The sequence below is a fragment of the Mytilus californianus genome, unplaced genomic scaffold, assembly GCF_021869535.1.
Source record: "Mytilus californianus isolate M0D057914Y unplaced genomic scaffold, xbMytCali1.0.p SCAF_5, whole genome shotgun sequence".
NCBI lineage: Eukaryota > Metazoa > Mollusca > Bivalvia > Mytilida > Mytilidae > Mytilus > Mytilus californianus.
In genome coordinates, this window is record NW_026262701.1 from 92,610,323 (window position 1) to 92,635,840 (window position 25,518).

At 29.9% G+C, this 25,518-nt stretch overlaps 1 protein-coding gene across 3 annotated transcripts in view; it reads right to left on the bottom strand.

The window, feature by feature from the left end:
- LOC127703282 (integrator complex subunit 8-like) overlaps positions 1-25,518 on the bottom strand; it is a 55,694-nt gene that overhangs the window by 19,085 nt on the left and 11,091 nt on the right. Inside the window, exons 3-18 of one of the 3 annotated variants that reach the window (XM_052207802.1) lie at positions 23,867-23,969; positions 23,148-23,294; positions 22,189-22,251; positions 19,810-19,870; positions 17,983-18,156; positions 17,153-17,245; positions 15,959-16,111; positions 14,597-14,694; positions 14,023-14,155; positions 13,455-13,519; positions 12,690-12,877; positions 8,042-8,155; positions 6,004-6,140; positions 4,602-4,712; positions 3,422-3,629; positions 2,170-2,279 (exon numbers count right to left, since the gene is read on the bottom strand). In XM_052207802.1, coding sequence (XP_052063762.1) covers positions 2,170-2,279; positions 3,422-3,629; positions 4,602-4,712; positions 6,004-6,140; positions 8,042-8,155; positions 12,690-12,877; positions 13,455-13,519; positions 14,023-14,155; positions 14,597-14,694; positions 15,959-16,111; positions 17,153-17,245; positions 17,983-18,156; positions 19,810-19,870; positions 22,189-22,251; positions 23,148-23,294; positions 23,867-23,969 — 1,958 coding nt within the window. Of the gene's footprint in view, positions 1-2,169; positions 2,280-3,421; positions 3,630-4,601; positions 4,713-6,003; positions 6,141-8,041; positions 8,156-9,335; positions 9,453-12,689; positions 12,878-13,454; positions 13,520-14,022; positions 14,156-14,596; positions 14,695-15,958; positions 16,112-17,152; positions 17,246-17,982; positions 18,157-19,809; positions 19,871-22,188; positions 22,252-23,147; positions 23,295-23,866; positions 23,970-25,518 lie in introns of all 3 variants that reach the window. The other 2 variants (XM_052207801.1, XM_052207803.1) reach the window with 2 other exon arrangements.

Here is a 25,518-nt window from a genome sequence, read left to right on the forward strand (position 1 = left end):
TGTTTACAAAATGGATACGGACAGAGAAAAAGTCCGAGAAACTCGAAATTGATATGGGAAAAGTCCGAGAAAAACGGAAGTTTCCTGTAATGGATTTTGTGTCAAAAGTTAAAATAGGTAAAATTAGCCTGAGGTGTTTAGGATTAAACTGTATATACAACAATAAATAAAAGATAATAGGCAATTACCTAGTGATCAACTAGCTAGTTTAAGACACAAGCAAGGTTGATTAAAAGTGAAATACTGACAAAGGATTAAATTGTACAAGTTGTATAAACAACAATTTAATTTGATGCTGTTGAAAACATGGAACGTTTACTGAACCTCAAAGACAAATGAAATCAACTCAAATATGATATTTATGGCTTGTTTTCTATCCAAGCCAATGGAATACCTATATAAGTACAGTTGTCTTGGACTATTCTAAAATTTTAGAATTTGACAAAATGCAAACCGTATTTTTATATCACCAAATACCCCAGCAGCAAATAAAAGAAGACCAAGTATCTAGCCAAATTCAACTCTGCCTGGAGATCTGATTTCAAATGATGCAGATCCAGTACCAAGGGTCAAGACCATGCTTACTACACTTCATGCAAAGCTGACTGTGGTGGCCCTAATGATTTGACCAAACTTATGGGGACAGCTACCCACCAGCAAGCCTACAACTCTATCAATTAACACCTTCTGTTACAAGCATGTTCAGTAGTAGTACCAAAGTTGACAATGTAGCTGAATCAGGGGTACTTTTTGCCAACTCTGTATGATGGCTGATCGCTTTATCTTGAATTATATATAATGAATAAATATTTGAAACCCCTTATCTTCTATTTTTATCAAGTAAAAATGAATATGGAGTTGTTGAAAGGTATGGAATTATTGTTCTTTTAACAAACAAAAAAGAAGATATGCAGTTTAAACACACAAAAAACCATTGCGTACGTCGATAAATAGGTCGATAAAAAATCTCCAGTTATGAAGCCCAAACTCCAGCTGAAAATTTCCAAATCTCCAGTTGTGGCTTGACAACTCTGTCACATATAGAAATTCTATTAGATGCATCTTGAAAGTATGTTAGCCTTTTATATTTAAACATGTCTGCATTAACATTTAATTACTTATAGAAAGGGTAATCCACTTTTTCCTTTAATATGAAATAAAATACAGATTTTAGTTGTGAATTTTTAATTTGAAAGATGTAAATATTAATAAAAATAAATGAAAACAGTCCAATTTGGCCATTGGGAACTTTTTAAACTAGTGTCAGTTAATTATAAAGCTGTAAAGGAAATACATAACTAGTTTATTTAAACAACTAAAAGTAAGAGAAAGGAATACCTACTGTGCTACATTGTACATAATCACTCTTATAAGAAAAGACGGAGAAGGAAAGTAATGAAATCAAATTATTAAAATTATCTAGGCATTTTAATTAAAAGCTTAATAAAAATGTAACTTATTTTCATTTGTAATATTGCATATATATATGTATATTAAAATACAGGTATTTTTCTATTTAATAGAGTAAAACCAACATGGCTTGTAAGTAAATGTAACATTACGTCAAAACGCAAAAGGTGAATCAATCTAACATCGCACGCTTACCACAGCGCTATCAAAAAATCCTTGGGAGAACACTGTATCTGATTAAATAATTATTCCCTCGTATATTTTGTGTATGTCATTTATCCTAACTTTTTCACTACGCAGTACCCTTAATTGTCTATATATTCATCAAATTTCTTAAACCCTAAATTCACTTTAAATCCTTCCTCAAAATTTTGTGCTGATGAAGATAAATCCTGAAAAGAGCTTTGGACACATAAAATTTAAAGAGAGTTATTTTCATTTTCTAAGAATTTGTAGTAATTTTCTTCCATGTTGAAACATTGAGCAATACATTAAAAGTTGTGAGATGACTTCACCAGTTAGTCATGTAATAAATTTAATAATAACCTCTTCATACAAAAATCTTCAACAATGAGCAGAAAAATCATAATCTAATTGTGACTACCTTCAATCAACATTCAGGAGAAAGGACAATAAAGTCTCTTTTATATGGTTGATTAATGGTATGTCACGGTAAATCCATATCCAATAATTTGCTGAAAAGGTAGCCATTTCAGAAAAATGTGCTGTGCAAAAATTTGACAAATTTCTATACAATACCTCTATATGTCCACTTCCACTTTGGTCCATATTACTGAGGTATCCAATATCTCTAATGTTCATCAGGAAGGCAGCACAATGTTGTATTATATTATGACTAGGTTGTATATCTGAAGAAACAAATCATTCTCTTAAAACCTGTCACCAATATCATGAACAAGTTGTACACAAAGTAATTCAATAAATTGTTTCTTGTATTGTTCACCTGATTTATATTGTATTCATGTTGGTAACAACTCCCTTCACATATACCAACATTCAAATCTATTTTCATAACCCTTTCAACCCTATCAGAATAAGTTAGGAAAAGTTATCGTTTATTTACTTCCATGTAGCAACTGTTTTTAAAAGCCACCATATTCATATTTTATTATACTTCATGTCAAAATGACAGATTTTGATTGGTTAATACGAGGGAGACAATTTACTCTATCCCATGGAAAAATATTCCTATACCCTTCACGGAGACTTGCTCAAATGTGCGCTTTAAATGATTGTTATGTACAAGATGACATAGTTTATTACTTTGAATTTGAAATTTAATAGACAGTAACAACAGAACATTCAGTATAATAAATTAAATAACACATAGAAGAGAGGGTGATAAAGTAGATTGTTATCCCTCGCGTCAGTTGACAATATTTTCTCAGGGTAACAATCTGCTCTATCACCCTCTCAGATATGTGTTATTTATATACTGTTATGGTACGGAAATGTTCTCTGTTCTCACATTGATTTAACCATTGTGGTAAAGCAGGTATTGTTTTTATTTTTACGCTTTGATATCAAACCCAATGTGGGTAGGCTAATTTTGTCAGTGGATAAAATAAATAAATGCATGTGTTGTTGGCAAAGCACTCCATTTAAGTCCATAAATTTACTTTACAATTTACAATAAAGTCAATTTGACGTCTAATGCATTCTGGGTAATATTTTCAAAAGAGTACACCAAAATGTTATGATTGGCTAACAACATCCTTAACAATGGAAATTCAACCAATGATGTGATGATATTTCAGTTTGGGGTATGATCAATGAAATCACCCATAGTCCTTTAGATTCTGCAACAGAGAATTGGGACTGTTGTACACACAAGTAGAAAAGTCAAAGAACTTTTTGTTTTTATCAATGACTGGTCTTTTAATTTTTGAAAGAATTTGAAATTAATGGTTGGTTAAGATGGGGTAATAGGATATCTTTTCATTATTTGATTAATGAGCTCACATGTTTTATGAATATTTTATAACAATACCTTGTCCTAATCTAACAGAAGTTATACAAGTCTTAGTTTTCTTGATAAGATCTTGTAATGTTGAATTTTCTCCAAGTGACTCATTCATGTTGTACTGTTGAAGATCTGCTAGCAGGGTATACCATCGTATGTGCTTGGATAATGTGTATGATAATTCTGCTACAACACGGTCAGCCATCATCAGTAACTGTCTCGCTCTCTCAAATATCTGAAAAATGGGAACAGACGATTTGAAATTAAAGAACCTTTGTGAGCACCATTTGAAATAATTTAAAAAAACATAACAGATTCCACATTGATTGATATATTGATTGTTTGACTGACTGACTGATTGATAACAACAAATGTCCAGTGGCAAATTTTTTATTCATATTTGGATTATAATGTGTCTATGTGAAATGAACATTTCCTGGTTTGTATTCGACTGACTGACAGATATTCAACATGCCAGTCTACAAGGTATCAATCTGTAGACTTATCAATCTGACTGGAAGTTAGTCAGTCTGTGCTTTTTCTCCTAAACACCATGTACTATGCAGAAAAGCAGCAAATAGTTGACCAAGCCCAGATTTGAACTTGCATCCAATTTCATCCACAACAATCAGTATTCTTTAAGACTATAAAAGCTGTTCATAAGTTTTTACATGCAGAGATGTTTTGCTTGCATTATGACATTAAATCGTAAGTTTTCAAGTTCACAGTCAAATGATGATTTCAACCTAACATCTAATAACCTGAATTTTATTTATAAACATGATTTTGACTTATTTAAAAATCAATCAGAATTTCATTGTATGAAATCAATGTCATGGTGCTAATAATATTTCTAATATGATGGCTACTTGCACCAATGATTCTAAAATGTTCAAAGGCCTAAAAATTAAGTTAAACGTCCAAATATCTTATGTCAAATGTTTAAACATTAAATCAAACAAGCAGTAGAACTTGAACAAATGACTTCCAATAAACACATCGATTCAAGGCCTTTTAATGCTTGCCATGCAGTATTGGTTTTGCTCATTGTTAAAGGGTCTCACAGTGACCTATGGTTGCTAAATTCTATATCATTTGTTCTCTAGTGGAGAGTTATCTCATTGGCATTCATACCACATCTTCTTATTTCTATACAGAATATTAAAGTCATTTTAATGTCTAAATACTAAGCTGTATAAAACCTTACCCTAACTTCCATTAAATGACAAGCTTTTCCCACCAGGAGGTAAATAAAGGCTTGTTCATGACTAGATGCCAAGTTGTATATGACTTGATGCATTTCTCTAGGAACCTTCCACTGTAAAATAATATTATTCAATTAATAGATGATAAAAGTGAGGGGGTTTACATTTGTATTAGTGGTGTCGTGCTCATCTTTTGAAATTAACAGTAGTTTTCTTTTTCTTTTTTTCAAATTTCATACCTTCTAATAGATGTACACATATCTCTCAAATAAATCACTTAGTGTAAATTCAGAAATTTTGCAATGTTTTTAATATTGAGAAAAGTTGCAACAAGATAGGTGTCTCAAAAAAAAAATTTTGCATTTTAACTTTGAAGCATTATTTGTATGTAGCTTATTATGAAAACACAACAATTAAGTTTGCATTTGTGACGATTTTCAATCGCAATAATGCACACAATTATTTCTGAATTTACAGTAATAAGGCATGCTCTAGATATATTTTTTTCCACATGAATGATATTATTATCATCTGTTTTAGTTTACAATGTAATGTTTTTTAATTCAAATTATATATTACATTCTTGGAAATAAATAATGAAATTTTGGCTGCTTAGTTTTTTAGCTGTCTAAATCAAAGGGTGAAAAGTTGGTGTAAAGAAGTTAGATATTGGTTTAATTTTCAATTGTTCAACATTCTCAACATTTTACAGACATGTTACAAGTGTTTTATAAATAACTGTCATTTGCATTTATCCATGGCATCAATTGCTTTTTTAAATAACTGGCACTTGCGTTTGTCCATGTCAAATTTTTTAGCATACTTAAATACTTAATAAAAGTTATTTCAGAAGCATGTGTTGTGCAGCACATAGAAATTATATGTTTGTTTTTTTTTATTTCAAACATCTATCTGCTTTTGGCAAAATCAAATAAAACACATAAAAGAAGTTATACTTGGTTTTATAAACTGCCAACACATATGCTTGCCATCAATAATTTTTGTATACAGATAACATGTGATATATTTTGTCAGTAGATAGATATAGGATGATGTGGTATGAGTGCCAATGAGACAACTCTCCATCCAAGTTACAATTTATAAAAGTAAACCATTATTTTATTTATATGCAAAAGAAAAATAAATTTGGAAGAAGGATAACATATGACATACTTTTAACCAACTTTTTTCCATGGATACTTTTTTCCTGTGTTCAGTCCTTTCTAGCTAAGGATATATTTTCACAATTTTCTATAACTGTTGATGTAAGTCATATAACAGAAGAAAAATGTTTAAGATATTTGCTTTGATTGTTATTCAACTGATCATTCTACATGTGAAAGTCGTTTAAATAAATCGCTCTGGAAATTTAGTTAATTTACAGTATTGTGATTAACTCTATACCTTTTCATTGAGTGACATAACATATGCTGGCGACCTGCCAAGTTTGGTACAGAGATCCGATACAACATGGCGTATTATGTCAGGGTCATACGAGTACATCAACTGTTGCTCAGGATTACTTAATGATACAGAGGAATCTGAAAAATATTGTACAGTTTACAAATAATTTTCTAACATTCAATGCCAAGTAAAACAGTATAAAAGTTGTAATAAAATTTGAACTTTAATAGATTAATCTGCATTTTCTTTCTTTCTAGTAAATGCACCATTATTATATCTTGATTAAGCATTTATCTTATATTCTCTATTAAATTACATCAGTGAATCAATTTTTCATTCATAAACCAAAAAATATAAACATCAAAATGTGAATATTTATAAAGCTAAAAGTTACAAATTTTACCGTTATTATAAATTACTTTAATGCATATACATATACATGTATATATATAAATTATATATAAGTAGTACAAATATATAAAATCCGCTAACACAAAAATCTACAATATCCCAATTTATAAATGTTATGATATATGGTATGAATTAAATGTAATACATTTTATCTATTCATTTTCAAATAACATTTTTAATCAATCACCATACAATTTTGTAAAAGATGTTCTCTAAATACATATGGGTAACTGAAATCATGCATTATCAGGAGCTCCACATATTATTATGCAGTTACAACCTCATGTGGCCTTATGTCCCACTGGGGGTGAAGAGGATAAGTACAATCTCATAGAAGTGATACAAAAGGAAGAGAAGGTTTGTGTCACACAAATAAAATATGGATTATTAATAAAAGTCCAATGTGATTAAATGTGTCTTAAAAAGGAATATTTTATATTTCTTGTTAATATATTTCTTACCTCTATTACCATGATTACTTGCTAAATAAGTATTGATTAAAGCAATTATAAATATTATTTCTTTTAGGTGCGTTAGATTTGGTGTGAAATATTGACAAAATCAAAATCAAATTTTCTTATAGCAAATTTATACATATAATTTGTTCAAATGCTACTGTTTGATTGAAAGTTTTACTTTTATATGTTAAAGTTTGTATGAACAAAAATATTGAACAACTTAAATCAACACAGAGAAAACCTGACAATCTGGTCTGCATTGCACCATGTTTTTTTTTTTACTATAATGGACTAACTTATTAATGTTAAGTAAGAAACTTATTGTTAAAACTAAAAAGAGGCCTTCTTTAATAGACCAGCTTTAAAACTGAAATATCTGTCTTGTTTTGCAGCATGTTTTTTTACTACAGTGGACTTCTTAATATTGAGCAGGAAACTTATTGCTAAACAGAAAATAAGTCTTCTTTTAAAATCCATCTGATGAGTTAAGCCTTTTTTCAACTGATTTTTATAGTTTGTTCTTATGTTGTACTGTTACACCACTGTCCCAGGTTAGGGGGAGGGTTGGCGCCTTCAAACAAGTTTAATCCCGCCACATTCTGTATGTGCCTGTCCCAAGTCAGGAACCTGTAATTCAGTGCTTGTCGATTGTTGTTGTGTAACATATTTGTTTTTCGTTCATTATTTTGTACATAAATTAGGCCGATAGTTTTCTCGTTTGAATTGTTTTACATTTGTCATTTCAGGGCATTTTATAGCTGACTATACGGTATTAGCTTTGCTCATTGTTGAAGGCTGCATGGTGACCTATGGTTGTTAATTTCTGTGTCATTTGGTCTCTTGTTGAGAGTTGTCTAATTGGCAATAATACCACATCTTTTTATTTTATATTCTTTTATATACTGCTTGAAAACTGATATATATCATAAACAAAACTAACGAAAAATGTTAAATGATTAATCAAAATAATTGGGAATAAAACCAAACCATTGATAAATATCAATCTACTAATAAAATGACTGGCATAACTTGGCATTGAACAAAAATTAAAAAAGCAACTCTGTTTTTTTTTTTTTTATCTTTCATGCAAAATATTACTCCATAGCCTATCACCTCAATTGTTTTATATAATATGGAGCTGCATGCTATAGAAACGCTACCCTGAATACCTCTTATCATTTGTAACTCAGTTGGTTGATGGCTGAGAGAAGATATGGTAGACACAGTAGATAGACTCCTCATTGTCGGGAGGGAAGTCCTCAACAGATTACCTTTTATCATATCTAGAATTTATCAATCAAACATTATCTATAAGCTAGCTCAAAATCATTAAGATATGTAATCAAAAACAATAATTCAATAAACTTTAATTAAGTTGATGTTAAAAAAGGGTTAGTCTTCTTCGGATTTATCATTGGTTATTTATAAACAATATGTTCAAGGAGATATTTACTATACTTCATCCTGAAACAAGCAATTATTTGAATCTGGAATAATTTTGAATTCTGGAAAATTAATAAGAAATGTATGATGAAAACTAACTCAACTTTAGTGGGTTACCCATGTGCACATGGCTAAAGTTCAAGTTACTTTCACTGATATTTCAGAATGAACTATCTAACCCCCCTTAGTCATGCACACATGGCTAACCTTATTTAGTTGGGTTAATTTTCACCAAACATTTGTTATCAATTTTCCAGAATTCAAAATTATTCCAGATTTAAATAATTCCTTGTTTTGAGTTGTTTTTGCCATTTATGTCTTACTTCCCTATCTGTTGTTTCTTTGAAATCAACCATATTTCTAATTCTTATTGCTTTTTTAGTGTTGTTTGGTTGCTGTAACAATGATGTATACCATACATCTCCTTTTATTATTTTAATCATCAAGTACAATCTTTAACATAATATGCAGTATAGCATCATTTATTATATTTTTTATTGCAATATTTTTTGTTGTTGATTTCTTTATACATGTTATATCTATTGTTATTTGAAAAGTCTTTTGTGGTGATTTAATGTCCTTTATACCAATCGATTGAATGACTCTTTTATTTCAGATGTACATTAGTCTAAATGTAGTTCTATACTGTTGAGAGATAAGACTTCAATGAAAATTTTATTTGAAATACTGAGTTGATTGGAAGAAAAGCATTTGCCAGAAGCCTGTATTAATTTTCTAGTGACTGCAGAGCTAACCAAAATAATTTTATAAAGAAAGTGATCAAGAACTTCTATCAAATATATCAATCAACAGTGCAAAGTGTCTACATTATGGAAATAAAAAAGTCCTAATTTGTGATCTTCAAACATTTCAAGTGAAAAAATCAAAATAATAATAAAGATGTACTAAAAAGTTAGTATCTGATAAAGCTATTCATCAAAATGTATGGTCCTTTTCTTCAGAAGCTACACACATCTTTGATGTTTATCTAATAGCTAGCTGTGCACCAATTTTGGTTACCTGTAGAATGAGCAGTTGATGGACGACTCCTTGTTGAAAAAGAGGTCAAGGTAGGGTTCCTTGAGAAACTTGATTGAGTATTGTACCGTGAAATAGGTGGGAATCGTGATCTGATGACTTTTGAATAGTTAAAATAAAAAAATACTAATAATTATAAAATAAATTATCCAAAAACTTGATATTTTAATTTTCTATTTATTTGAGTTATTTTTTCATTTCATTGACTTTTATTGTAAATAAAAAATGCAAGGAACTTTTAAATGTTTTTCTTTATTTTTTTCACTTCATTTTGATGCAAATTTATTTTACATCTTGATAATATCTAATATTGTATGTTGTTAGAGTTGTAAAAATAGATGATATATTTAAAATATAAAGTTGGTTTTTTCATGAGTGAGATATAACAGTATTTCATTGTAACCATTGTAAATATAATGATTAATTTTTATCATAATGATGCAATTGCATAAATATGTAACAACTTTTTAAACAACACACATGATGGCTAAATTCAAAATAAAAATTTTTCAACACAAAACTGTTTATTAAAACTAATTGGCAAATTAATCAAAGGAAAACGAAAAAGCAAGCATTGTCCTGCTAAGCATACCCCCACTTGTAACTCAAAGTATCGGAAAACAGAAAGTAGGTGTCTCAAAGATATAACTCTCACACTATTACAACTCATCATAGGTAAGCTGATGATTAAATATGAAGTCATTCTGTTCAGTAATATTGGAGAAATGTGTGACGAAAAATTTAAAGTTTATTGAAAATAATGAAATATTTAAAAGTATAGGTTAGACAGAAAGTAGTTGTCTGACAGATCTCTAAAGTCCTCACACCCTACAACACATCACTATCAAGCTGCTGACCAAAATTAAGTTGTTCTGTTCAGTGGTCCTGAGAAAATTGTGTTATCTGTTGGAAGGACAGACAGACAGACAAGCTTAAGGTAATAGCCATATAATAAGATTACAAAGCAAGCCCTTGTTCATTAACTAGCCTTAGAAATTTCTTGAAAGTCTCAAAAAGGGTTAGGAAAAATACTGTCACCACCCAATATGATTTTAACTGGAAACTAAAAACTGCAAAGGATATTCACTGATCTGTATAAAAACTTATTTGTACAAATCATAAAGTCTGACTTGATTAGTCATTAAGGGCATACTATACAGTTACAGGGGAGGTAATGACATTGCTAATGTAAAATGTTATTTTTCACGACATCAAACTGTTACATATCGTGAAAAGATGCATTTTCGACTGATTTTTATCATTCAGACTGATTTAACTTAAAAACGAGTTCATGGACCCCTCTTTTTAAAAATGACATTTGGCTTGATTATGTATGAAGATTATTTGTGCTAATTTTTATGAACAAATCACCGATGAATTTTTTTTAAATTAGATAAATATACAGCAAAAAATGCCGTTCTTTGACTAAAATCATGAAAGTGTGATAAAAATGAATAATTTCCAAAGAATTGATAACAAATTCAAAGCACACTTATGTAAAGAAGATATTCTAGATGCTCTTACAAAAATCTGCTTGCGTTTATCTGGTGAATCCAAAAAAGTTAAGTATGTCTTTCCAAAGTATAGAAATTTCCAATATAGGTCTAAATTATCAACACCATTTATCTTTAAAAGTTGCACATATTTTTTATTATATATTTGAATTGACAAGGTGAAAAATAGCTTGTATGCAAACTTTCGTCAAAAATTCACTGTGGCATCAAAACTGTATCGTATGCCCTTAAATACACCATAAACACAGCTGTGTCAGGATTTGTACTATACAGCTCAATGAATTACAAAATTAGTTTAAAATAAAATATCTGTTAGGAGTCAACTGAGTCAATTAAAATATATATTTATTTACAGTTTAGGTTACTGAAAATTTTAAACACAACAACATACGATGAATTATTATGGGTAAAAAATAACCATGAATTAATACTTTCATTATATAAACATACACTGTCTATAAGGTAATGCTTGTTTGAATTTATAGTTCATTAAATCAGAGGGTTATATTTACAAACCAAATCATTATCAAAAATGTATGGTATGATCTAATAAGGTAAAGACTTACATAATAGCATTACATCTTAGACCAGTGTGTTGTGTTAATCAAATTCTTTTATATAAAAATTTCAGCATTTTCACAAACCTGTCATTTCTACCACAAAAAACAAAAATAATACAATATTTTGAAATAAACAGTGTATCATGTTCTTTTTTTAATTCATTTGATAACAAATTTAAAAGTCTGCAAATCATATTGACTTATTTAATTGTGGAGATCTTAGTGTACCTTAAAATAATGTCAACTGGAAATTCATTCAAAGTGCGGCATTAAAACTACTATAGTATAATAACATTGCGACCATTTCTCTGAAGTCAGGTGACAAATAAATTCCTTAGTTTATCAAATTACATTAAATTTAAAATAAATGTTAGGACATCTTAAACAATTAAAATCCATAGTTGTTTCAAGGTTAATTCATTCTCATGGCATCCTAATAAATTCTGACTTTTTTAAAGAAAACAATATGAGATATCTATACTTTACTTTCAACTTATACTCCTTACATTGTCAAGATAATTTGACACAAATCTATTAGGTTATACACAACAGGAAATTACATGTCATGATTTAATATCTTTTTTAATAAATCTTGTACTTTATTTTAAAAACGTCCTACTGTTTTTTGAAAAACCAGTAGTGTACATTTTAATTAATTTCATAGCAGTTAGTACACTTGTTTATATATAGATACTGATTTATTTTTTTTGTACAGATTCAACACATCAAACATTTTTTTCCTTTAAATTTGTGTACTGGATGCTAATGGGGAAATAATTTTAACAATACCAACATATCATGAAAATAACACTAGAATGAATAGTTGGCTTCAGAAAGATGTTGAATTTCTTTAACTCATTATCATTGTGGTTTTCTACTTGCCATGTATTTGTAAAGGAAAATATCAGAGAAATTGATATTATACCTTATAAAAAATTTACAAAAAAATCAGAGGTTACTAAACACTTTTGTTTTTTAAATTGGTTTTCAACCATGTAATTTTGTGAGTTTTGATTTTGACATCAAGACAAAGTTATATAATATTACAGCTGCAAAAAAATTGAGTATATCTAATAACCTTCAAAATATTTTCCAAATATTGGCAGCTCAAAGAATGTTCATAATTGATAATCATATAAATAAAATTTCATTTTGGAAGTGCATTTTGCCTGCTTGCTTGTAAAAATATCTTATATCATGCTATGTGAGAGTGACAATTCACCATGGCAATTACTGTTATAGCGCATGAATTATACACTCACCTCTACTGGAAGGAAAACTACTACACGTAAGTGTGGCATCATCAAAAGAGTCTGCATAACTTAATTCTGGTTCCCTGATATAAACACTCATTTCCATCAGCTCCTGTTCATTAAAATGTTTCTTAAAATCTCCATTCATTATGGCATGATTAAAATGTGAGGCTGCAGCAGAAAGGTCCATTAAATGCCTGAAATGACCAATACTTATAGATGTATAATATCATTGTTACATGAGAAACTACATTTATGGTCAATAATAATTACATAAATATAAAAAAGGGTAAATGGAACTCATTTCATTAATACTGCCTACTGTTTACAGAAGATATGATTCTTTTTAAATATTTTAAAAGTTTAAAATAACTGCTATCACATTCAAATCTTTCTGGGAAAAAAGAGCTTACAATTATATTTATTCTTTTAGGCTGAGAAATGAACTTTTTTTTCATTTGAAACAAGTATAATTATGGAGATGATTATTGTCTTTATCATGGTGAAAGGTTTGCTAATTTCAAGAATTTCTCCTTTTTGTGGATTTTTGTTTTTTTTCTAGTTGGTTTTGACGAAAAATTTCTTTTGATTTTGGTTTTAGTTTTTGAAGCTTACTTCCTATTTTTTTTTAAAGTTCTATATTGATTGTCTGTGTTACAGTTAAATTTCAGCAAAACCTGTGTCCTTGGCTATGTGCAACTTTACCAGACCTCTTCTGGATTTTTTTTATGTAACACTACATGTATAATTATATAAAATATATTAATTTCTTACCACACAAAACATTTCAGATTTGATTTCTGAGAAAAAGAGGCTCCATGTAATGCTCTCCCTAAAACCTGTAAAATATTCAATAACAATTAGTACAATGTACTGCTCGTGCTTTAGTCTTATACATCAATATCTATGAAGTTGTTTTTATAAATTTTTATCCCTCAAATTATTTCCACCTTTACACGTTTCTTTTAATAACCTAATTCATTTGATTGTTAGTGGTTTACTGATATATTGTATTTCTTCTGTTTCAAATTCCACTTTTTATACAATCATACTATTTATCAGCAGGCAGGTAGTTTATGATAAACAAACAATGAATGAAATATTTTTTATCGATAACATGTTACAGATTCGTAATAAACTTCAAAAACATACACAGAAGACTTAGTCTAGTATACATGCCTGCATTGGTTCAATAACTTCCATAACATTATAATCACCAGAGTTTTGTTTCAAATGACTTTATATTATTTAAATGTATAATGCATGGTTATTTTTCATTGCAGTAAATCTTCATCCTAGGCTGACAACAATTTCCAATAACAATACATTTAAGTATACATACTAATATGAGAAATTCTATAGTTTGTGGATCAGCATCTTCTATAACATCTGCTAACAGGGAAACTAAAGCTTTGCCCTCCATCACACCTCTCACTACATTACATATACTGACTTGTACATATACCTCATTTAAACTGAAAAAAAAACAGTTATTTTTATTAGGATGGGAGATAGAATAGATGTAAATAAGACAATAATATTAAACACAAGAAAATCATCATTAATCAAAGAAACAATATTTATCTTCATTGTCAAAATTGCTTTGTCATCAGTAATGAAATTTAGTTCTAAAAATATGATGACCTCTACAGTTGACTAAAGTTTTCAAACTTTAATTATTTTTTTCCCTGTATTTTTCAAATACAACATCAGTAGAAATAATCCTTTTTTTTCATTTCAAGACATTTGATTGAAATAAAGATGAGACTGCATATTTATACATCCAACATGGTCAAACATATGACCCACAGTAGAGGTCTTATGAGAAAAATCCTCATGACAATATTTCAATGCCATAATCAACCCTTGGGTTGAATCTATTCAGAAATAACTGATACCTATAAAACGTTTTTTACCTATCTCCTTTTGTGCCTATTTCATCTTCTAATTCACTTCTGTATATCATGGTTAGTTCCTGTCGTAAGTTGTCTTCTATTAATACATCAACTATACCCTACAAACATATGACAAATTTATGATTAAAATTTGTATTACTACCTACAATAGACAATAGTCCACTCGCTGAAATGTTGCTCCTACTTTACTAATCATGAATGAATTGGTCTTGAAAGTAATTTAAGATAAAGGTTTGACAACAAGTATCACATTAACTTAACATTATTAATGATCAATCTAAATGAGATCATGCAATGCTAATACAACTGCATAACAAATACCATTGATTTATTATAAGTTGTTTCCCCTAACTGACCTAAACACAAACTTTAACATGTAAACTATGCTTAAAGTTTCAAAAGCAATGAACTATGATGAGGGGGCAGGCATTATAACCTCCATGGAAGTGAGACGTTCCAATGATAATACAACTGCATACTGAATATCGTTGACCTACTGCTAATGGTTCTCCACAATCTGACCTAATTACAAACTTTAACATGTAAACTATGCAAAAGTTTCAAAGTCAATAGACCATGACTGAGAAGAACAGGACCAAATAATCTCCAAGGAAATGAGATGTGCCAATGTTAATACAACTGCATACCAAATACCATTGACCTACCACAAGTGGTTTCACTTAAACTGACATCACAAACTAATACATTGTTGACATTGCCCAAGCCAATGATGATGCAAAAAATCATGCGCAAGTCTCACTTTTCGACTTTGTGAAATCTTTCAATTTTTTTCTTTTTGCAATGTCCATTTTCTTATCTATTGTGAATATTATCAAACAAAACAATTGATAAAAACTTCAATTTTCAAAGCAGACAGAATTTAAATGCTGTTTTTTAGCTTTCAGATATTTTATTTAGAATCAACTTAGATCTAATATTTTGAAATAGCTTTTGTATGATTGTCATATCTACCAATACTTGAATCGGATTGGTCCATTAGAATTTTTTCCCTGGGTTTACACTTCGGTAGACTATGTTGCCAAAACTTCTTTTGTGACCTTCACTGTGTTCTATTTATGGTCAATACATGTGCATAGAATCCAGGGGTTCCAAGCAAATTAAGAATGTAAAAGCAAATACATAACAGTGACTGTAATTTCTTTTATAATGCATAACAAAAAGAAATAATGCATTAAAGCTTGGAAAATGTATAAAATTAAAATTAAAATTCAGCGAAATTTCATGAATGACCTTGGCGCATTAACATGACATCATACGAATGAAAACTCTCAAGCTGAAGATTGTTTCATTACGTGTATGCTTCAAATTAGATAATATCTCATTAAAATGATGATGAAATACCTTGAAACCATTTCTCCGACAAGCCTCTGATTTTTCGTACAATGTAATTTTTTCAGGAGGTTCTTGCTGAGTGACACCTTGTAAACTCTGACAACCATGGTGGTATCCCTTTAACCTGGCATTATCTACATTGATGAACACTGGATCATCTACCTATAAATGTAAGGTGTTTTCAATATATTGACTGTCATTCATTATCAATGGCTAGCTACATGATACTCTCTCTCTTCTAAAATTTTCTTATAGGATCTTCTAACATAATGCTGATTTACACTAAAACATTTGAACTTTTAATGACAGGTGGTCATACTTTATTTCACACCATATTACACAGTGTCTTTTTGATAGGTTGTATATTCCATTGTGAACACTGGTGTCTAGACTATTGCAATCTCATTTTTCAGTAAATGAACTTACAACAAATCATGTATTTCTTTTTCTTTTTTTTTTTTTTTACAGGAACTTTTTCCTATTGAATGTAAAGTAACATATATATATGGGATGGACAGCCATATATCATAAAGGACTACCTGTCAATATGTGTGTACCATTACATGAAAATTGTGTTTCATTGGCGGAGATAACTGAGACAGGATTAATCACATTTTTTGTTATAATACAAATCTATCAAATAACATCCTTCAAATGATCACAGGAAATTAATTTGTCAGATATCAGTGTTTATATTTTGAATTTTGTCTATGTATTTACTATAGAACTTTAAACAGCTTACATTTAATGCAAAATTTCCTCCAAAATGCCAAAATAACCTCATTTTGAGACCTTTTCATTCAATATTTAGATATGAACCACACCCTTAACTAAAAAGATATTTTAATGCTAGATGTTCAATCATTAGTAAGTAAGTAATCTTTATTAAAGCCGACTTTTCTTATATACAATCACAACATAGAACATGAGCTAAAGAGCTCTTTAAACAACTGATAGGATTGTGTATGCATGTATGTACACACATGTATTATAAAATCTGATATATGTTTAAACATTGTGTATGCTTGTGTGTACACATGTGTTATAATATGTGATATATGTTTAAACATTGTGTATGCTTGTGTGTACACACCTGTGTTATAATATGTGATATATGTTTAAACATTGTGTATGCTTGTGTGTACACACCTGTGTTATAATATGTGATATATGTTTAAACAAGGTATGCTTGTGTGTACATACCTGTATTATAAGATCTGATGTATGTTTAAACATTGTGTATGCTTGTGTGTAAGCCTCCTGGTAGAAGAAGAATGTTCCTAAATCATAGTATAGCTGAAAATATAAAACTGCCTTTTTAAATATATTTCCAATCATTAACTTTAATACAATAATGAATTCAGAATATAGAATATATGAATTATTTACACCTAGCTTTGGAGTAAGTGCAAGATAGTACTGGTTGATTATACTATTTATCCAAAAGCACACCTAAAAGTGGAGCATCTTCTAATAACCAAACATTATGTAGTTGTCTATATCCTACATTATTACTGTTTAAACTTTTTTCTATTATACCATTTAATGCACTTTATCTTTACTATGCGAAGGTACAGGTATTCATAGTCATTGAATTATTTATGATACCTCCTGTTATATTCGTACATGTTTAACCCCACCAAACTCTGTATGTGCCTGTCCCAAGTCAAAAGCCTGTAATTCTTTGGTTGATGTTTATTTCTGTATTTCATATTTGTTTTCCGTTTTATTGTTTTGTACATAAATCAGGCCGTTAATTTTCTTGTTTGAATCGTTTACATTTGTAATTTCTTGGCCTTTTATAGCTTATGCTTATGCTGTATGGGTTTTGCTCATTGTTGAAGGAGCTAATTTGACCTATAGTTGCTAACCTTCTATGTCATTTGATCTCTGGTGGAGAGTTGTCTCATTAACCATCATAACACATCTCCTTATTTGCATATGTAGACCAAACAACATGGTAGTTAACATTCTTTGAAATCCACCTGTCAAATGTTTTTAATTTATAAAATTTCATAATATATAAATTATACCTGACAGTGATATTCCTGTGGAGTTACTGTTACACAGTTATCCCATATCAAACTAAAATCCTCAGTGTTATCACTTAGTACAGGAAAACATTTTGAGACAGGCAATTTTAGGACACGCCCACATTGTATACACTTTTCTAAATTTTCTATTGAGACTGCAGTAGACTCTCTTAGCTGAAATAACAAAAAAACAAGAATTTAATAGACCCTATACATAAAAATATCCTACAGTACACAAAATAATCAGTTCTAATTTAAACAATTAGTGTTTCAGTAAATACATATGAATCAAATCAGTTCTTTTTGGAAACATATGTTCAATGTATACAGAACAATTTGCATCCAAAACTGGAATAATATTAAAATAAATGGGGAATGTGTCCATGGGACACAGATGATGCCCCCGCTTGCATATCATATGTAGTTATAAAGGGACATAACTGAAGAACGGTAAAAGTGACACTACCCAAATTTGTCCTTGATCTGAGTTTTGTGGTAATAAGTATTGTGTATAAGTTTCATAACATTTGGTTGGGGTTAACTTAAGTTAAAGAACAGAAATGAAAAATTCAACAATTTTTGTGTTTATAAAGGGGCATAACCCAAGAACGGTAAAAGTGACGCCACCCAATTACAAACTTAATCTGTATCATGTGGTAATAAGCATTGTGTATATGTTACATAACATTTTGTTGAGGCAAACTAAAGTTGGAGAATGGAAACAAAAAATTCAGCAATTTTTCCATTTGTAAAGGGACATAACTCTAGAACGGTTATTGTGACGCCCCCAATCTTGATCTGTGTTTTGTGGTTATAAGCATTGTGTATAAGTTTCATAACATTTGGTTGAGGCAAACTAAAGTTAGAGAACAGAAACCAACTTTGGGACATACGTACAGACGTACAGACGGACAAGGGTAAAATTTAATGCCTCCTCCACTACGGTGGGGGCATAAAAATTATTAAAAAATTTCTTTTTTTGTGTGCATTAATTGTGGGTTATAAGCTTTTGGAAAATGTTAGTCACACTTTTTGAACAAAGATAATATCATCACAGTCTGACTCTGACAGACCATGCAGCAAATCTATTCAATATAAAAACTATTTAAGGAATGACTGTAATATTTTTTCTGTCTATGAAGAAATAACATCAAAAATGTGGTGCACACTGAATAACCCACATAGTGGGTTATTTTAAAGTGTGCACCACATTTTTTTTATGTTATTTCGAATAGACAGAAAAAGTATTACAGTCATTTCTTATAATTTAATTATAAATTCCATTTTAAACCGGAGTAAACCATGAAAAAACGTTGATGACGTCATGGTCACATGACAAAATTATGTCTATGAGCTGATAAACAAAACAACGTCAGCCAATCAGAAGATGCGTTACATCCAAAATTAAATTATTCAGATATAGATGAACACAAGTTGTAAATTACATTTTCCAAATCACTGTGCATAGTTGGAATGACAAAATGACACAACCCCGGAATAATTGTATTTAAACAATTCAATTTTGTGTCACTCTTAGTATATAAAACTCTTCAGTTTAGAATATGCAAGTTTTATGGAAATATTTTACCGGTGACATGCAGTGGAGAAGGTAAAACAGATCTTTGTCAATATAAAATCCAAGACTGATGCTGGGAACTCTTCAAATGTACAGCTTTTTTTTTTGAATTATTAAAATATTGTTCATGCTACTGAGTCCTAAATTGTATAGTTTAAATATATATTGAATCCAAATCAAATTTTACACATCCAAACATTTGAATACATCTTCCATTATCTTATTACGTACTGATTAACCATTGTACTTACATTTCTCATAATGACTTCATTTAAAGCATGGTATGCTATAGTAGGGTCTACCTGGCCTTGACTGAAATGACACATATGAAGGTAAATTTTCTTAAACAGAAACTTATTTTTTTCTGTACTGTAAATAATCATTTTAATTGAGTTGCACTTAGGAATTGCAATTTAAATATAATGTAGTAATCTTCTTTTCATTAAAACACTAAGTTATGTAATTCCACAGTTAAAAAATATAAAGACTAAGGTTTTCTTAATTTCTTCTCTCTGTTTTAGAACTCACATTAACCAATATATAATATAATAGCCCATGGTCAAATGCTTAGCATTTAACTATATCACAGTTCTCTGACACTATATTTTTTCTATCTTAAGTATTATACTTTGATTATGTGTTTGTTCTGTTGTACTTTACTAAAAGGTCATAAAATAATCTTTAGTATTTAAGGAATTTTGTTACCTAGTAATGTGTAATGCATCATCTCATAAATATACTTTTTTAATTTTATATTTATAAGTTTCAGTCAACGGGGTCAAAAACAAATTTAAAAGACAACAGTATTAGTTCTTGAAACTGCACGCAAGTTAAAATTCAAGCAAATGATATAACACACCAATTTACCATCGTAACTAACACCTTTTTAATTGACATTTTAAAAACACTCTTTTGTTTTATTATATCGTCTTCATCTTCCTTGAGCAATACTAAATTGAAACCAAGACATGTGCTTAAATGGAGGTATTTACACTTGTATGCAAAATTATTTGCAATTACTTACAAGTCACACTAGTTTTGGCAAAATATTGCACCACAAATAAAATTTGACATCTTAATAAAAAGTAATTGTTGCATGAAGTCAAAGGTTGTTCGGAGAAAATTCAGCTAAAGTCCCAAAAGCATAAATGCATTAGTTCAATACAAATACTCTGCCACATTGTTGTCCACTTAGTCAGTTGATTGAGATATAATGCTTTAAAGAAATAACCAAAATCTTGTATCTTAAAGTTTTTCAATTTTTAATTGAACTAATGGCTTCTATTTCTAGAAAAAAGCCCAGTTAAACTTATGTGTAAACAACAACTGCCATCTGACTTAAATTTAACATCACTGAAAGCTCAAAGTTACATAAGAAAAATGACAGAAAAGACAAAAAAAATAATAAACAAAAAAATGAAAAGTTATATAAAAATGACATCCATTGACCAATGAAACCTACACCAATAAAAAAAAATCAATGAATGGTTGATTTCTTTGTGAGATTTGAACAAAAAAATTAAGTCATTCACATATCAAGACATTTGACAATTTACCTGTACAAAATCAGGTAAAACTGTAAAAATTAAATTAAAAATAAATGGGGAATGTGTCCATGGGACACAGATGATGCCCCCGCTTGCTTATAAAGTTATAAAGGGACATAACATAAAAACGGTAAAATTGACACTACCCACATTTGACTTGATCTAAGATTTGTTGTAATAAGCATTGTGTATAAGTTTCATAACATTTGCTTGAGGCAAACTAAAGTTAGAGAACGGAAACGAAAATTTCAGCAATTTTTCCATTTGAAAAGGGACATAACTCTAAAATGGTAAAAGTGACGCTACCCAAATTCAAACTTGATCTGTGTTTTGTGGTATTAAGCATTGTGTATAAGTTTCATAACATTTGGATCAGGCAAACTAAAGTTAGAGAACTGAAATGAAAAATTCAGCAATTTTGCCATTTGTAAAGGGGCATAACTCTAGAACAGTAAAAGTGACGCCAACAAAATTCAAACTTGATCTGTGTTTGTTGGTAATAAGCATTGTGTATAAGTTTCATAACATTTGGTTGAGGCAAACTAAAGTTAGAGTATGGAAACCAATTTTGGGACGTACGTACAGACGGACAAGGGTAAAACTTAATGCCCCCTCCGCTACGGCGGGGGCATAAAAATAGTTTCACCCAACTATATGTATCTATGACATCCCTGATCAGGAGCCTCATCAATTGTTGCCTGTAGGTATAGCTCAATGTTTATTGTTCTATCCAGAGTTCAGTGATAATGGCAGACATAGTCTCAGTAGTAGTTTTCACTATTAAAGACAGAGAGATTTAGAGGTTGACATATTGAATAGACACTTATCTATTGTTGAAGACAATATGTAGACCTCTAGATCCTTCATGTTTTGTGTGTGACTGGGTTGCTGTCTAATTGACCCATATCCAATTGTATTCATGTTGTACAATCAAATTGTTTTTCATAACCAATATTTGCTATTATTCCAAAATAAATTTCCATAATTTATAATGAAATTAACATCTCTTAGTGACACATGTTGCATGGAAAATGAATCCTGTTAATATCAACTCATACATCCCACGAGTAAAACCAAACTTACACTTGAACAAATGATTTGATTGGTCTCCTAGGAAAACTGTCTCGTACAACTGCTAATAACGCCCTGTAAAAGAGAAGAAAGTTTTATTAACTAAAACTGAGTTTGTAATCCCACTGCAGCCAAGGTTTATTGGGTCTTATTAATCAAGGAGTCTATAGATGGCAGTACGAATCGCTGAAGTATATCAATTGGATATAAGTATAATTGGCTCATTGACATCTATTTGTGCAGATCACCACTACTTTTGTTTACAAATAGGCCTGAATGCAAGTCTATTATCTATTTTGAAATATATTTTCTGGGAAAAGAATAATCTGGTCCGAGTACACAGTTATTTGGTAGTGCATTTCTTTTAGACAATAAATGAAAATAAAAAAAATCCCACCTGCCCTTTCTCAATAATATTTTTACAGTGTGTTGTACTACTTTTGGGACAAATTATATCAAATTATAGAAAACTTCATCGGCTCTGACTCAAAATATAGACAATTTTATGTTAAGGGGGTCTTGAAATCTTTTGACAGCTTCCGAAGTGCTAATTTTTAACCTTTTTCAGCTGGACCAAATCACTACTGTACTTTAAAATTTAGACCCAAATTTTTTGACAGTGTCATTTCACCCCCCCCCCCTACTTGCTATTTGAGGCATAAAACATGGAGAAATAAATTTGGAAGGGGTATAAAAAAAATTGACAAGTAACACACTGTCCACACTAAGGACTATTCGTGGACAACGAAAATCAAAGGATGATAACTGTGTACTCGGACCATCTGAATCTTGATTCAATCTTCTACAGAAGTGTTTGTTGGTTTATTTTCATATATGTCTTGAAACTTCATTTTTTACAAATTATTTTGCATGGTTTGTTATTTAAAAAAAATAGCAATGTCTATCACATAGTTTAGTATAGGGTATAGCCAACCACTCAGGTGGAAGCATTATCTATAATGATAATTTACCATCTATGAAAGAGTTGTAATGAGAAGAGAGTTTCCTCACTGATACTGTTATAATCTGATACAGTGGACTTGATCTCTTCAATGTCACCATCAACTGTTAACCTCATCAGCTCGTTGAGAAGGATCTGTAGTAAAGCTACTGGTATACTGCAATATAAACACACAAGAATTATTCTTGATTCCATTTGTTAGGATGGCCCCAGCTTATACTGTAAATTCAGAAAATCTTGCAGACATTTATTATTGCAATTATTGCAGAAATGGACAACAAAGCAAGATTAATAATTACAATTTCAGGAAATGCTGAATACAAATAATGCTACAGGTAAATTTGAAATGCTAGTTTTAATTTTTGTGAAACTTTTCCCAGTGCAATTTTCTCCATAATAAAATCATCACAAAAAATTTTGAGTTTACAGTAGTATAAGTACCCAAACAAAGTACTTACATTACATTAATCCCTGAACAAATATGTGCACTTATCTTTAACGTGTGTATTTATTTGGTTTCAAAGGAATCAATTTGTGTACTTAGTCTACGTACAGCTGTTCCATGGATTAGCTGGATTCAAATATGAGCTTTTCTGTGCAGATAGCAATATTTACTGAAATTCTTTGAAACAAAAATTCACTGGGAAGCTTTATACCGGAAAATTACCTCATGCCTATAAAACACTTTGTGCCATTTATTAGTGTTCTATTTATACAATATACACCTACTTTTTGAGAAGAATGTTGAGATTCCAGTTTAAGTGAGCTGCTACTTTCAATGCCAGTAACTTCAATGCAATCACTTTTTTGCTTTCTTTAACAACTAATTTGTCTGAAAATATAACAAGTCTCTGTGAATAACCTCATAGTAAAACTCATGTAATCTCTGCTGTCTTCAGTAACTTCCACTAAATTAATGTTTAAAATTTATCTAGAAAGAAGTTTATAGTATATCAATTCAATACATAATATTTCTACATGCAATAGAAATAACCCAAGCAAAGGTACAGTGCTTTTATTGCTGTCCTTTATCTCAAAGTCCCAGTGAGGCTGTTAACATAGAGGAAAATAGCAGTCTAAGCTTGCACCTTACTGCAAGCTCAACATGTTCAAGACAGTCTCTTACACCAATTGTGGGGAATCTTTTGATAGATGTCAATAAGGTTGTACTGCGCTTTGATGCACAGAATCTAACAAATGCTGTCATATTTAGCTTGACAATCACATTGTTAAACAGAGAAACAATACATGTATAAATATGGATGACCAAAGGACACATCAAGATATTTAAAAAATAATTTTGCAGAAAATCATGTACATGTACACATAGGGCAAATGATACAGATGGATTGCATAACAATTTCTTTCAACACTAGCTATGAACAAAGAAAAAAAATTGGATCAGTACATATAAGGGAAAATATCTCATGGATAAATATGCCAAAACTGTAATAATATAAGGATATACTTATCCAGTACACAAAAAAAGGTATACATTTGAGTTACGATTACTCTCTTGGTAACATTTAATCTTTAAAAGATAATCTTTGTAAAGCATTAACCTTTCATCTTTCATGTCTTTGTACTTTTTTAATTCCAAAAACAGTCTTTATGAAAAAAACAATTGTAAAACACAATTCTTTTTATAAACTATCAACATATTCTTTGACATTGATCAATGCATATATTAAATTAGATTACAAATCAATTATTATAATTCATTATTGGGTTGACGCATATCAGACAATAGTTCTAGGTAATTTTTTATGTTTTTTTTTTAACTTAAAAAATTATGGTAAGATCTATTTTTCAGGATATCTAATGGCAATAAGTTAAACCCTAATAAATGTAATGTACAAGTTTTTTGGTACAAGTATTTTTGTTAATCAGCATATATGTGCAATAAAGTTTAAATGTAATTTGAATAATTTCATTTAAGTTTAAATAAACCATATGATTTCTTTTGTCATATTTCATACTTAGGCTATTCAATATGTAAGTGTGAATGAATACTTTTAATGCACTAATACTTAAAGGAAATCAATGACTCTATACAAAACTTTTCAAACACATCCGTCTGCTTTTAAAGTTGCTAGATTTAGACACCTAGAATATCCCTAATACATGTAAGTGTCTGTCTGACAATTGGACTAACAGAAAAGTCTGACATGCACATTTTTTATGTAAGAATTATGCTGAATTTCAGTTTTTCCTGCTTACTACGAGTTTAAACCACCAAAATAAATGAAAGATGATTTTACAATTAAAACTGCAAATATGAAATAACTATTATGGACATCATGATGATGAAGCTGAAATAACTGATACGAAATTAAGGACAATCAAATTTTACCTGAAATGTATTATTACTGTATTGTTTT